The sequence below is a fragment of the Aphelocoma coerulescens genome, chromosome 2, assembly GCF_041296385.1.
Source record: "Aphelocoma coerulescens isolate FSJ_1873_10779 chromosome 2, UR_Acoe_1.0, whole genome shotgun sequence".
In the NCBI taxonomy this organism is placed as follows: Eukaryota; Metazoa; Chordata; class Aves; order Passeriformes; family Corvidae; genus Aphelocoma; species Aphelocoma coerulescens.
Window position 1 is genome coordinate 12035755 of NC_091015.1, and position 16109 is coordinate 12051863.

Below are 16109 nucleotides of genomic sequence, written 5' to 3' on the forward strand. Positions count from 1 at the left end.
TTGTGAACTTCAAAGTCATGCTGTATTTATAATAAACAGTTGTTCAAATAAGTTGGTAAACTGTGATACGCCCTACTTGCACTGACCACTTGTATGCCTGGATTTTTCACACTCAAAAGGATAAAAAAAACCCCAAACACACACCCAAATGGGTTGTTATGGGATTTTAACGTTTCATCTTGACCATTGCACAAACATGCCATATCTAACCTCTGTGCTAACACATTGGCTCACAGGCTCTGTCCTCCTTTTCACCTTTCTAACCTCAGCTGAAGCTGTTGGAACTTGCAGAGGCTACTAAACCATGTCCATACCTCAGCAATCTGACTTTTTCACCCTCAAATTCATGTCTGCTCCCCTCTGCTCTGCATTTCAAAATCCAGAATTAAGCAAACCTGCAGTAGATGTGCATGTTGAAATGCACTATTGCTTTCTGCTTTGTAGTTTCCTTGTTGCCCAATAGCTGTCAGTACTTTTTTTCCTGCACACACTGCTGTTTTTTTAGTACAATCTGAGAATTAAAAAAAAAAAAAAAAAAAAAAAAAGTGGGATCTCAATAACATCCTTAATAAAGGAGTTTTCAGACTTTTTTTTAAAGGTAGAGTATGACACAGCCCTAGATGACACACACCAAATAAACAGGAAAAAATTTGCCAATCCTTGTTCTATATTACACACCCACTGAACATTTTGGGTGGAGAATCTCCAAGGAGGTCAAGCTCAGTTCTTTAAAAATATTTCCATTTCTACATGAGAAGGCAAAATATCTCAATCCCTAAACCTCAGTAACCTTTTCTATTTCTATTGAAACGTTAAGTTTCCCAGAAGACTACTGCATTTCATTATTTGAAATATCATACCAGTTGTAAAATTTAATGTACCCCTCCCATTGCAGATCATTAATTTGCTTAAATTACCATTTCTGCCATGCCTAACGGAGGCATTCTGTCTATTTACTAGTCCACTGCAGGGCTAACTGAGGAAGGTGGCATGGGTCCCTTTTCCACATTGCTTCTGCCTTAACCTGTATTTATTGTTCCAGTTCTTTTGCATTATTTTAGACCATTTCTAAATCATCTAAATCCAGGATATGTTAACATGAACTGAATTCACATGTTCAAAGCCAGTTTCTCAGCATAAAACTCTGCCATTTTGCCAATGTTTTTACTCGATGCTTGAGGGACTTTTAACACCAGCATGAGTGAAGCAGGAGCCACAAGGCAACATCAAACAAGTTCTGCATGGGTCCCGAGCCAGGGTGCATGCCACACATGCTTTGAAGAGCCACTGCTCTGAAAGAATGTGGTTCAGAGAGGCTTGTGTTCAACTGGTTGAAGGTCACCACCACCATATGGGTCAGGTCAGCCCTACAGCAGCCTCGGATGTGTGTCTGGAGCAGGCAGATCGGATGCAGTTCCTTCCCACAGCTGCACCTCAAGGTTTTGGGCTTGCTTCCCCATGGACCAGGCAGCTCCAAAGTCCACACTCTGCAGCCACTGCCAAGGACAGGTGCCTGCCTGCAGCCCTTTCTGGCTTTGTCCTTCCCTTTGAATGCCCACTGAACCTCCTTTCCCACACGCCAAACTCGTCCCATGTGCATTCACCTCTCCAGAACAAACGATTTGAAATGAAGGTGCAGTCTTGCAGCAACAATCACATTAACTATTTATTCCGCTGAGACAAACCATGAGTCAAGAGCAGCTTTTCAGATATGGAAGAACTTCTAGTTTCTACTGCCAAAATTATTTTCCCAACAGGGTTTGTCTTCCACAAAGTGACCTGACCCAAAGGTGTTTGTACCCGTGACCAGGAGGGACTGAAGACAAAGCAGCAACATAGTACTTGACATTGTTTGGTGTATAAGACTTAGAGAGGAGAAATATGAAAACAGACACATGATGCTGATAAGAATTTCTTTTTATGTTATTCCAATAAAAAATACATTCATACAGAAATATAACAATCTTGCAAAAAACAATTTCAAATAAAATCTTGTAAAACAAAATTTTTACAAAAATCTTACAAAGAGATTCTTTAGATAACAGGGTGCTTCAAAAACAAAAAAAGAAATTTCACTAATAGAAACTTTTTCTTCTTAAATTTCAAGCAAAAATGTTTTATTTTTTTTTTATTTTTCAGCTTGATTGAGGCTCAGTTATCACCTGAACAAAATGTACTTGCTTATTAAGAAAATTACAGGCATTTGACATATGGCACACAGCCCCACCCCATCCACACAAGTCTGATGGTATTTCACAATTGAGACAAGCCAGTGCAAGTTTTTTTTTTGTTTGGGGTTGGTTTTTTGTTTGTTTGTTTTTGCTTTTCTTTCCTTTTTTTTTTTTTTTTTTTTAATTTCTTGTTTATAAGAATTACGGCTAAGCCAAGGACAATGCAAACAAGGAGTTAAAAACACAACAAAACCCAATCGTAAATAGAAATCCATTTTCTGGAAAATTTTGTCTGTTTGGGGGGAAGAAAAAAAAAGTGCATATTCAGGCAATTTAAACCAAAAATGAAATGAGAATGATTTAAGCCTGTGTGTTCCATAGAACCAGATCACTTGCATATACTTTTTTTAAACCACTTATCTACATACATTTCCAGGAAGATATACCAAAATATTAGCAGAGTAAGCAAGACTGATAATTAATAGTAAAAGAAACAGGTCACATGTTTCATTGCATCGACTGTAGTGAGCTGGTTTAAAAAAAACAAAACAAAACTGGTTTTGGACAGACTATACCTACTCTAGGAAAAAACAGTCTTTATTTTAGCTGAACTATGTAAAATTAGAGCTCAACCACCACAACGACTAGCTCACTTACAGGTCCTCCAGTAAGCTGGAAGGCCAAAACCCGAGTGTACTTCTTCTGCACACAGCTAATATTCTTTTAGCATGCCAATATTCGGTTCATATCATTCTTAAATGGCCACAGATACGCTATTCCAGACAACCTAATAACTACAAAACACAGTCAGCAGTCTGAGAAGGACTGAATGCCAACAAAGCCTTTAGCATACCATTAAGCTAAAGGTAAAGCCTCTAAAAATGCTAGATTTTAATTAACTGTATCTTTCATTTCTTTGTCTCCTTAATGACCGTATTGCGGGGGGGAAGGGGGAGCGGGAATATTTTGATGGGCTGTGGCATTTTCTAGCTATGTGTTCTAATTTTTTCCTTTTAAAAAAAATATTTATATATTATCTATATATATACACACATACACAGACTGTACACACAAATATACATACACAATTATTTTTCTGCCCACTTTTAAAAAAAAAAAGTAATATAGTTTCTTTCTGTATGACCAACAGATAGCTAGATATATAGATGTGAAACTTGTGCCTTTTAAGCAAATACATCTTTTAATACTTCTGTATCTTTAATATGTATGAAAACTGGACATATTAAGTACAGTTGGGGTGTGTATATACACAGTTGTTGTGCAAGGTCAATATAAAAAAAGTCTCAAGGTGGCAGAACTGGTCAGGTATTCAATTGGCATATGCATTATACTGTAACACAGTCAAATTGTCTAAGTTAAACAAATACTGTACTGACATGAATGACTTTTCTCTATATTTGTCTTTGTGAAGGAGGACCCTGGAAGTAACCTTTTTTTCCCCTCATATTATACATTTGATACAGTACAATGCCAGGTGAAAAGAGAGCCTTAATAAAGCATGCATCACCCATACCCCTGTATAAGACCCCCTGCAAGAGAAGGTCACTTGCATAAGGCACCATTATTAAGGTCAACAGTGCATTAACAGCTAGAAAACCAGAAGTTAGTCCTCAAGGCATAAATAAGAGAAAAATTAGCTGCATGAGAAAAATCAGTTTCTAACCAATAGTGGTTTTATCCACCCAACAAAAAAATTATTCATGTTCCATACATTATGTAACATTAGACCAATTGTATTTTAGCTGCTCTTAACTGGAATCAAAACTGCAGTCCTGATTAAAGAATGGAAAAGCATATAGTTCCCCAGAACCATGCAATAACCTTTGTATTATAATGAAAAGTTATAGTTGTGTTACATTTGTAAATACACAGCTTATACAATGGATTACAAATGAGCTCTGTAGCAAGTAAAACAAGCTACTTGACACATTGCACGTTTAATAGCTGCACCAGACACCTAAAGCTCCTCTCACACAGGAACAGGGAGGTCCCCCATTTCCATTCTGGCATCCTGACTCTTTTTATTCCCCCCTTTCCCCTCTCAGGTTTTCCCTCTAAAAAGGTGCAGACACCCCTCCCCCCACCCCTTGGAAATGATTGGTGGTCGTCCCATCTCACAAGATATTCCTCACATACAAGACATTCAGACTATTTTTTTTCTCTTACAGTTATAAAACAACCACAAGAAAAAAAATGTGCCTCAGCATACAGTCATCAAGAGATCCTCATCGCATACAGTCGCCCAATCATTAACATTCTCAGTGCACATGCTCACGGCAAAGGCTTAGGAGCCACTCAGAAGGTTAGATACCAGTGTATGAGTCCAGGAAATCCCAAACATCACGCACCGCGGTTGCTATGCCGTTCTTACATGACTTATTAGCCCTCAAAAGACCTTCAAGGAAGTGAGGTCCTGGAGGCAACTGGGTAGGGTGCAAAATGGCATGCTTTGGCTGGAACACGCATCCCTCCGCTCAAGGCTCTTCAACCTTGACGCCTCTTAGCCCGCAGGATTCACCTCTTGACCCATTCAGAGGTGTCTCTTCATGTGAAGGGCCAGGTGGTCAGACCTGGAAAAACACCTGCAAGGCAAGAGTGAGGCTGTGCGTTAGCCCACGGCCGCCGGCACACGCGACGCAACACGCGGGGCTGAGGCACCTCCCCTTGCTCTGCTGCTCCAAAACACAGCTGGTGGAGGAGGGATTTGGCATTCCCGGGATACACGGGAGTACTCAAGGTGTCTCTGGGCACCCAGGAGCTCTGCAGATGGGTGGTAACACTGTGGACTTCTCGACATTCATCTGCAAGATCAGGCTACAAACCACTTCCCAATGATCAGTAAAATGGAAGGGTTTTTCTAGTCTAAATATGCAGTAGTTCCTTAAAACTACCAGACGCGGTTATGTTCCCAAATAATTCCTACACAAGCAAAAAGCAGCCTAGACTGGCTTTCCAACAAGCATTAAAAATAACTATTTAAAAGGGTGCACTTCAGTCACATACCTGTCACAGTGACTACATTTAAAAGGCTTGGCACCAGTGTGCTTTCTGAAGTGTCTGGTTAATTCATCACTTCTTGCAAAACGCCACTCACACCCTTCCCATGAACATCTGTAAGGCTTTTCCCCTACAAAGAAAGCAGATTACATGTTAGTCATGATTTCATTCAAAGACAGGTTCTATCATTTTCTATGTAAACCTCCTTCACTTCCCCAAAGACAGACAATTTTATTTAACCTATCTGAATGCTTCAGAACACGTAAGCATAGAAGGCTCAGAAAATTCACCCACGATTCCTACTTACCTTGCTGCAACATCACATCAAATAATCTCACTCTTACGAAAAATATTAATTTAAAAAAAGTGATTTAACAGGCTTCCAGGAAACAAAGGAATCCAGCCCTCTACCATTCCTGTTCATCCATAAATGGCAGGCTTACTCCCAAACAGGTACCATTCACCTCATAAAGGTGATTAAAGACAGCACAGCTAGGCTCCAAAATGCAATTAGGCTACTGTATTGCATCAAAGTCCTCTGTCACTCACTCATCTGCATAACATGCAACCTCCTTTCTGCTGAGCCACTTATTCTTGGAAAAGCCTGCATACCGCTTTGAATACTGCTATTTCAGCATTCAAGAAATACCACTTCCATTCACAGGAACGTTCTCAACCAGACAGCACCAGAACACCAGTTCTGCAATACTTCTGAGTCTGGCAGCTATTTATGTCTGCTCAACAACCACGGTTTCAGTGGAAGTTGTTTTTTTCTCTTGAAATAATCCTGTTTTATCTGACTTCTGCATGACAATGGGAGCATCCGAGCTTGCTCAGACTTCCCATAAAAGCCACAAAATGCTGAGCACATGAGTCAAAATAGAATCTTTTCCTTGAATTCTCTTTCCCACATCTTAGGGGGAAAAAAAAAAACAAAACAACCATCCATATAGTTGTTTGCATTGGTACACCAGGAACAGCAAACCAGCTCCTCACATTAAGCCATGACTATTGAGCCAAGGCATAGCTCTATGCATCTAACTGCTGTCATAAAGAGATGTCAAATAATAATGCTCAAACAAGCACATCAGCACGCTAGTTCAACCATAAAATATTTATAAAAGCCCTGAAGTGTCTATCTTCCTCACTTTCTTTCCCAATAACACACAGGATTGTTATTTGTAGTTCAGGTTTCATAACAATAAAATGCTGTTGCTCAGTAATTTGGCATCAAATTATACAGTAGATGGTGCATTTTTAAGTTGGGCAGATATGTCAGAAGGACAACACCATACAGTGGCCTTCCAAGATTTTTTGCTGTTGACACGCATTAAAGTGTTAAACGAGTTACAAATATAGCTATACTTAATATAATCAAGGCCTTGGTATGTCTGATAAAATAGACCCGATGTGGTCTGAAGCATAAAAACAAGTTCTTAGAGTATTTAGTGATCTGACCGATGTTTGCATATACATCCCTTTTTTTTAGTAATAAAGTCATAGCACACTTTTTCTTTAGAAATAATCATCAAGAAAGGCCTGGCACCTATTTTTGGCTGGACCTTTGCTCCTGAAGACCACGTGCTGCTGCAGCTTCCCAACTACTGCCTGCTTAGACAAGTGGCTCCTATTTGCTATGACAGCAGTCTAATCCACCACCAACTGCCCTGGCTCATGAAGAGAATGAGGGAGTGATGTCGTCCATGCTGGTAAGCCTCTGCTACTATTACATCATCTCTCCAAACCTGGGCTACCACCCAGTGATTGAGTAATGCCGTGACACCACTACCACCACCAAGGGGTATTCCCTACAGTAGTTGCCAGCTCTTAAGAAGCATAGGGTTACTAACCTGTATGAGTGCGCTGATGTGCTTTCAGATGTGAACTTTTGGTGTAAACTTTTCTGCAACCGTTAAAATGACACCTGTGAACACGCCTTCTGCCATCTGGCGAGGTGTCACCATTGGAGGGTGTACCTTTTTCTGCAGTCTTTCCAGTGGTACCGGTACGGATTTTCCCCGGTGAATGCAACTCACCCGGCGTACAATTCCATATCTGGGAAGAAGGCTCCTTGCTCAGCTCAGGAGACGAAGGGGGAGTGGAAGTGACAGATGAACTCAAGTTTCCTGAACTGGCTAAAACATCACTTATAGGGTCAGAGGTAAACTTTGTCGTGGGTGAGAGCTCCTCAGAGCTGTCTGAAGATTCACTGCTCACATCAGAATTCAAACTGTTGGTCTCTAAGTTCTGACTAGCAAGATTGTCCTCTTTCGGGACACATGTGTTCTTCAGTTCAGATTCCTCCTTTTTCTCACGTGCCAGAATAATTTTGGTCCAGAGATCCTCCTGGCTATCAAATTTGATTTCAGATGCAGAAACATAACAGGGTTCACTCTGAAGATACCGTTCCAGCTCCAAACATGTCTACGTAAAAGAGAAGTAAGAATAGAGAGAAAAGTTACAGGCCTGTTTAAAAATAAACCAAATTATTTTACACTTCAAAAAGCATGCAGGAATGTAGTATGTTCGATTTGAGGTTTCTAGGTTCAAAACAAATTAAAGGCTCCTCAAGCTGTAACTAGGTGACTGTTACGATGAAAAGAAATCAGTTTTCGAGACCTGGGCAGGAGTTCAAACACACAGCTGAAGGTGCAAGTCAGCTTTGGTTTCCAAAATAGCATTCTAATGACTCAGTCAAATTATCATAGCTCTCATCATAAAATCTGTGTTTTCAGTAGGCTGATGTTGAAAACGACCATAGAGAACCACAACATATAACCACGCTTCGCTCCTGCACCTTGACTAATTTCAAATTGTTTTGTATCTCTCTCACACAATCATGAGGCTGAAAGGACCCAACTGAATACAATGTGCTCTGACACCCAGTAAAAACCCTAACTCTGCGTCAGAAAACAAAGCCACATTTCAGCAAGGCTGCGGAGCTGCCGGCCTGTCTTCTGGGAACATCAATGGAGCAGCAGACATCCTCCCATTTCCTGTGCATGAGAACACAGCACACTCGACTTTCAAAGAATGTCATTTCCAAGCGCACTGGCATGCACACCACATAACTCAAACTGCTCCCATGCGTGTTCAGATGAACATGGAGAACTTCAACAACAGAGGAGAGGGGAGGAAAAAAGTTCCAGAATAGAAATGTACTGTTCTATAGGATGGGACACGGGAAATTACTCTGAGGTCCTGCTGGGAGTCCCACAATGAACAAGAACTTTATCTACTGGCCAAGAGTGCAACTGTATGAGTCATCTCTTTCTTTCACGCAATGCCAAAGGAGACTTCCTTTTAAAACCATGACTATCTGCCAAGAAAGTACTCTGCAAATGTACATGTAACAGTACATGGACAACTTACCCCCGACCACATTCCCCTCGACTCCATGAAACAAAACAAAAAACAAAACCACCCTAAATGGGTGAAACTGTGGGTTTCAATTTCAATTCACCCTGCTGACTTTCTAGCCATTTTCAGAGAACAAAAAAAAAAAAAAAAAAAAAAAAAAAAAGAATGTGAACTGTTATGGCAACAAGCTGATGTTTTGGGATTATTCTTTCCACTATAGGAAACGAGCCATATGGAAGCTTTACACAGAAAATGGACACACCAAGTTTCCAAATCAAACGCGACTTATTTTAGCTAGATCATATTTTCCAAGCCCGGTAGCAAAACCTGGTCCCAAATGCCACACATTCCCCTCACAGCCCCTTTCCATCTGCCCATGAGCAGAGCCGCCATGGGAGCAGCCTCTTTTCTCCCCCAGCACCGCTCCAGCAAACGGGGTCACATGCTCTGGTCAGGCTCGGAGTGTAGGCAAAAATTGGACAGAAAAATCAGAACCACAAACAACCCCCAAAACCAAACCCACTGTTGCACACGGTATTTATGTATCTGTCTGTAATTAGGGAACTGGGTTGCAATGCTGTTAAAAACAAAAAGGGTTTCTACAGAGACAGCACAATAGTGCTTTGATTTTCCGTGAAAACAAGCAAAAAAAGCATTTATTAAGATCTTGTTAAACTTTCATATCCCCGGCTAATTTAAATTCCTCATTAGATAGATTAGTAATGGGGAGCAGAGTGAAGCTCTCCGAGTTTAAATGCCTCTGAAGGCTACTGGGAACGAGGGCTGGCGCTTCGCCAAGCGCCCGAATGCCTGAAGGAAACTACTTAGCTCCATTTCAATCACGTACTATGGAGCTGCCGCTCTGAAAGGGGAGCGGGGGGGAGGGAGGAAAAAAAAAGTCATTGCATACAATTAGTAGGCATGTGAAGGTTGCAACACTTTGCATTTCAACCTTCTGGGAAAGGCTCCTTCGGTCGTTCTGCAAAGCCAGCAGGTATCTGATCCGGTGGCCGGGCTGAGCAGCCCCCGCTGCGGGGCGAGCGGAGCGGCGGCCGCGCTGCCCCGAGCTCCGCACGGCTGTCAGACCCTGCCAGCCCGCTGCTTGCATCACAGTAAGGAGAGAAAGGGATTAAAAAAAAAAAAAAAAAAAAAAAAAAAGGGAAAAAAAATTATGTCCATTAAAGGGAAGGAGCCTCTGTTCTTCTCCCTTCCCGGCCAGGGCAATTAGCACAAGGGGATCGCTGTCATATGACTGACAACTCACGGGCTCGACAAAGCTCCCTGCTCTGGGAACAGCCACGCTCTATACATGTATTTACACATGCACACACACAGACATGTGTACCGACACTCCTGGAGGGCTTTTTCTCCCATCTTCGCCAGGAACAAAAAGAATAATAGTATAAATTTGCAGGAAAAAATTAAACAAAACAAAAAAACACCAACACCAGCAGGGGAAGAAAAAAAAAAAAAGAGAAAGAACAAACCCACAGCACAGGGCGCAGAGCAGCCCTTGGCCAAGGCAGGGAGCTCGGATGACAAGACCCAGCTGTGGAGTCTGGACCTGGTACAAGCGCAAAACTTTTGCCAGGACTCGGTGTGGAGCGAGCGCCGGCTCCGCGCGGCTGCGGAGCGGAGCGGCCGCGGGCGCTGACAGCCCCCGGCAGCGCCGGCGGTAAACAACGAGAGACGGGGATGCGCAGCTCCTTCCATCCGCCTCGGGACTGTTCCCCCCAGACAGCCGTCTGCTCAAAGCCGAAACACCTGCTTCAAAACATCTCTACACATTTGTGCTGAATTCTCCCCAAACTCCTCGCTGACACTTGGGCTTGATTTTTTTTTTCTTTTTTTTTTTTTTTTTCTTTCTTAAATCCGCTCATCCTTTATCCTTTAATACGGCTTTAAAAAAAAATCCCCGACAACAACAACAACATCGACATCCTCGTTTACCTGTTGCCAATATTCCTCCAGGGACGGCAAGGCTGAGAAGTAACCCGTGTCGTGCACAATCTGGAGTTCCTGGAAGATGCTGCACATTGGGAGAACATCCATGTCTCAAGTTGCAACAACAAAGTCAGTGCTGGTTACCAAAAATACAGATGCCTCCTTTATGTGCAGGGGTTGCGGGGTGTGTGCGGGGGGGTGTCAACCTCTGCTCTCAGTTTCCAAGCCCCCCCCCCCTTCCTCCAGAGATGAAAAAAAGAAAAAAAAAAAAAATTGTATATATAGAGATATATATTAATTCCTTGAGGAGCTCGGGGAGGAAAAAAGACCCAAAGTTTCATGCAAAGTTTAATCGCACAGCAGGGCAGGACGTCTCCCGGGGCGGGCGCGCGGCTGTCCCCCCTCCCGCGGCCGGCGGACCTGGCGCAGGAGCGGCCCCAATATTTGCAAACACGGCGCGGACTCTGCGAGCGGAGCCCCCCGCAAAACTTCCCTATTCAAAGCTCTGCCCGGCCGCGCCGCCGCCCCGCCCCCGCGCCCGCCCCCGCCCCGCGTGATCCCGGCGCGCCGCCCGCCGCCGCCGCCCAATCCCCGCCGCGCGCCCCGCGACCCGCGTGCCGATGACGTCAGAGCCGCCCAATCGCCGCGCCGCAGACATCGCGGCTCCTCCTGGCGTGACCGAGCCCGGCCGTGACGGCTCCCGCCATTGGCCCGATTCGAAATTCGCCCCCTCCTGATTGGCCGGCCCGGCGGCAGGCTATTTTTAGCAGGGTATATAAAGCGGGGCAGCAGCGCCTGCTTTTTTTCCGAAGGGGCGGTGTGCGCGCGCGGGGCGGCCGCGCGGGGGAGGGGAGCGGCGGGCGCGCGGCGCTGCCGGCGTTGGCCGCGGGGGGCGCTGCGGGGCCGGGCCCGCTCTGTGGCGGGGCTGTCCCGTGAGGCGGGGGCGGCCGTGAGCCCCGGGCCTCGGCGCGGTGTCCCCAAGTGTCCCGGCTGGCCGGGGGCAGCCGTGACCCCGCCGTGTCTGTGCCGAGGTGCCCCGTGTGACCGGGGGTAACCGTGACCCCCCCCCGGGCCTGTGCGGGGGTAGCCGTGACTCCCCAGGCCTGTGCTGGGGTGCCCCGTCTCTCCAGGGGTAACCGTGACCCCTTCTCGGCCTGTGCACGGGGTGTCCCGTGTGACCAGGCTGACTGTGAGCTCCCCAAAGCGCCTTCCCCAGGAGGCTGCAAAGCAACATCCACAGGCGCTGGGGCTGCCCTGGGTTGTGCTTTCCCGGGAGCAGGAGAGTTTGGATGTTTGTGTCCTTTGTACCCCGAGGGACAGCTAGGGAGGCCTCAGTGACACCTTGGAAGGGGAGCTGGGTCTCAAAGCATCTGGACCTTGGATAATGGTCCTGGAGCTTCGCATGGAGAGTGATCTTTGCATGAATGGATACCACTGTGGATGCTCCTGGCCAGCACCATCTGACACTGCTTCTCCCAATTCCACCTGTACAGATAGCGTTGTTGTTGAGCATTAGCTTTTTTAAGATTAGACTTGTCAATGATAGGAATGCCTTAATACAATTTAAGAAACTGTGGTCATTAGTTTTCCAAAGGAGAGTCCAGTACATGGAACAAACAGTCCTAATGTGTTCTGGTTTGGTTTTTTAATTATTAAAGGACTTCTAATTTTCTGCTGATGTTTTTATCATAATCTCAGCTCTGTTCTTTTCATTTCCCCACTTTTCTCTGTATCTGTTGCTGGTTACCTGCAAATGGTAACTGAAGTGTTTAATGTATATTTCTTCTGCCTACTGTCTTCTGTAAGCTGGTGATTGCAGGTGTGAAAATGTCAGTCTAACTTTCCATCCCTGGGCCCCTCATAAACTATTAATATGGTGATTCCTTAAACAAACAGCTGGTGTTCATGGTTGGTTTTCCTGTGTCTATGGAAAAAAAAAAAAAAGTGTAAGGTCAAATAGAGCATTACTTTATGTTTAGAAAAACAAGGCGATGCTGAAAACACAAAACATCTAAATACAGATAATTATGCACACTTGGTTGAATCAGTAATTCTTTACTTGGTTTCACATGGCCAAACATGTAAATATATATCCAAAATTGCCTTGCAGGCAACAGATAGTGCAGGTAGCTTTGTGTCTACTTGTGGCCAAAACTAGATCCTCTGAGGAAAAGTGCAGAAGGCAAAAAAAGAAGAGCCCTCTTAAGTAGATGAATTGTACACCTTACTTGAGCCTGCTTTTAGTTTTGTGGAATAAAAAATTTTTTTGGCCTGAAATGTGGTGTGGGCTCCAGTCAAATATAACCTGGTAACATAACTCTGGGAATTATTTGTTTGTTTTTTTTTTAACTGACCCGCTCCCTGTTTAGAGCAGATTTTTATTTTCAAACACAGTGACAGTAAATGCAACTATCCACTCTTTCTATTTTACACTTGTCCCCTTTTTAGCTGTGTGTCATGTCAGAGAAATCTGGGCTTGTCAGTGGCTGGATGAGGTTGGCTCTGCCCACATGGAGTTTGAGGCATAAGGATCTTATTTTGTATGGGCAGTATTTCCCAGTGAAGGACAACTGGAAATAGCAGATGCAAATTAATGGAGATTCAGAGGTCCTTAAATGAAATGCCTCTTTAATAAGTAATGTTTTCTGCGCTGCTGTCAGTCTGTGATTGGTTAAGTGAGATGAAGAATCCTGCTGTAGGAAAAAATGAACCAAATCAAGGAAAACTATGGCACAGATGTGACTATAGTGCAGTAAAAACTGTTTAAATTCTGGTTAAATGATGGCCTTCATTAGACAACTATCAATGGGCAAAAGAAAATTGACATATGTGTCACTGGATGAGTTGGTTCTAGATTGCAACTGTACTAACAAATTTTAATTTCAAGTATCAAAAAGCATCGATAGAACTAAAGGTCAAACCCAGATAAGAAAGAATGGATCGGACTAGAGAGTGAAGAAAACAGGCGAAGTGTTTTTGCCCAGTATGTGTTTAATCAGGAATTAAAATGAAATGGTGAGTCAATAGCATGCTGTGGTTTAGGAGACTGTTCCGTGGAACACAGGCTGAAGGGAAACTACTGGCACTAATAGCAGCCATGTGGAACGAAGGGATGGTGTGTGAGTTGAAGGGAATTTATTGTAGTCTGTGGAGGATAATAAATGTTAGGACAAATTTTAATAGGCCCCAAAATGAAAGAAAATGAAAGAATGAGCTAGTGAAGATACTTGAAGATATAATTTAGTCCCTAATGACTTTCTTTAAGCTATACAAAGCATTTAAGTTTCAAATATCTGTTTTATACTACTGGGATTTTTTCAGTCGTGAGCCAGGATGGAATTTACCTTGAAAACCTTAAAAGAAAACGTGCTAACTTTAAAAAATCCAAAGCAATATCAGTCAGTCTCTTGGGACTACACAACTTTATTTAGATGTGCCAACCAAGGACAAAGACCCTGATTTAGAGCAGAGGCCTCTTCATTTATGTATGTGAAGGATACTGAAGTGTGTGTACTGACTGGACAGTGCTAGTGAGTTAGGAAGGAATACAGCTACCAAATTCCTTGGATGATTTTCTTGTCACTGCCATACACTTAATTCATGGTGGATACCTTTGATTACATAGTCACAGACTTACTTCCAATTCTGTAAATGTTCCCTGTGTTTTTAACTCTGTATGATCAACACCATTTATATAAGTAGCAAAAATTAGTATAAATTATATAGGATATCTCTGAATGTCAGAGCTTTGCCTGTGAAGTTTCACAATGGCTTTTAAGTAGGACTGTCCACAATTTAGAAGCAGCCTATTTACTGCTTTAAGGCTGCTAATTTTCAAATATGTGCTGGAAAAAAAAGCCCTGTGTGCTTTTTTTTATTTTCTTTTGCTTCATTAATTTTGGTAAGGTTCTGTCTGAAAAGCTGTATTGCCACATTACATACCCCACCACTTCTCTGTAGTAACCACTTTTGTCAGGAATGGTGGACTGTTCCTGGAAAATCTGCTCTCTGAAGTAGCAGGTGACAGACGGTGTTTTCCAGGTGGGCTGAGCTCCACATGAGACAGGGGGAGCACCTGTTCTGTTCTTAGAATATTCATGCATTTTTAGAGGACACATCAGCTTGGTTTGCATTGTGTTCTGTGTTGAGAGTAAAAAGAGGAGAAAACCTCCTGAAAATGGTTCACATATAGCCAGATGCAGGGAGGTTAGATGAAATAGGCAGGAATCAATTGCTTTTGGTTTGATTAGAATAAATGGACTTTAATAGGGAGAAAGACAGAGAGACGGTGTCAATTGCGTGAAAGCATTGCCAGATAGATAGCAGAGAACACTACTTGAAACAATCTGCTTCTGAGGTGGCAAGTTGCTAAATCGAAAACTAGCATGCAATGTGATTCTACCACAGATAAAGTAAATGCTCTTTGAGGATATATAAATAGAACTGTAATGAGTAGGCAAGCAAGTGGGGTGATTCCTGATCTGTCACTCTGGCAGAGTTAGAGACTTACATTTCAGACCATAAACTAGCCTAAAACTAGCGAAAGGCGAATGAGTTTAAAAGACATGATAAAAATACAGTAAGGAAGAATTTAGGTAAACGTGACCTGAACTTGTTCAGCAGACACAGAAAACAGGAGAGGTGATGTTTCCCTACAAATACTGGTAAAAAATTAACCAGAATGGAGGGGTAAAAATGGTTGTTATCAGCTAACGTGAACAGGACATGAATCAATGACCCACAGCTGAGGCAAAGAGGTGGTGTGCTGTGAGTTTTTTGTCATTCTGGTTTGTTGTTTTTTTTTGCTCTTCAGATGAAACCCACAGCTGTGTAATTTCTACAGTTTACCTGCAACAGAGCCTTGGAGTTCATGCCTTTAAACTCCTGTTTTGTTTTCACTTTGATTCTCCTAGATGTGCCTAAATAGTCAGTGAGAAGGTAGCACTCTGGGAACTGGTCTGTGATCCCAGTCAGCACCCAGAAACAGCATTAGAACAAAAGATGTCAACAGACAGTCCTTTTTCAAGCAGATGTATTGTAGAATGTCTTCCTTAAGTGTCTGTACTCTCACCTTGAAGGCAATTACATTTTCCATTTCCATAACTGGCACTGGAAAGGTGATTCTGTCTCTTGCTGCCGTAGTTACGAGTGATGATCCTGTAGTGGCCTAGTTGCAAACAGGTTATTAAATCTGTTTCCTCATGTACCCATGTTGTCTTTATGTTTTAAATAGGTCTTTTTTTCCTCCCCAATGCTTAGCTGCTGGACATATTTATGAACAAAACATATATTCACTTTTCAGCTCCTTATTCTGTGACTGTATTAGGACGAAATTAGACCTTATTTGCACAAGAGGCTCAGTGTAACCGTCTGCTTAATAGTACACAAGAGTATTAGTAATAGGAGTTATAAGTCCTAATTGAATGGGAATTTCATGGGTTTTATTATAATAAATATCATGTATCGTTTCTTAAAGTATTTAAAAGCACTCATCCTATACAGGGTAAATAAAAATTGAACTTATAAAAAGTTAACAGTTTTCATTTTTGTGAGATCTGAACTTTAGGGTTACTACTTTTCTAGCTGTGCATAAAATCTTCCATGATGTAAAAAATC

General features: G+C 42.8%; 1 protein-coding gene across 1 annotated transcript; it reads right to left on the reverse strand.

Moving 5' to 3' along the window:
• Nucleotides 1–1899: 1899 nt before the first annotated feature.
• Nucleotides 1900–10989, reverse strand: KLF6 (KLF transcription factor 6). Its single transcript, XM_069006466.1, has 4 exons — nt 10500–10989; nt 7040–7613; nt 5196–5319; nt 1900–4774 (listed from the first exon to the last, which is right to left on the reverse strand). The coding sequence occupies exons 1-4, from the start codon at nt 10599–10601 to the stop codon at nt 4723–4725; spliced, it is 852 nt and encodes a 283-aa protein (XP_068862567.1). The 5' UTR covers nt 10602–10989; the 3' UTR covers nt 1900–4722.
• Nucleotides 10990–16109: the final 5120 nt, after the last annotated feature.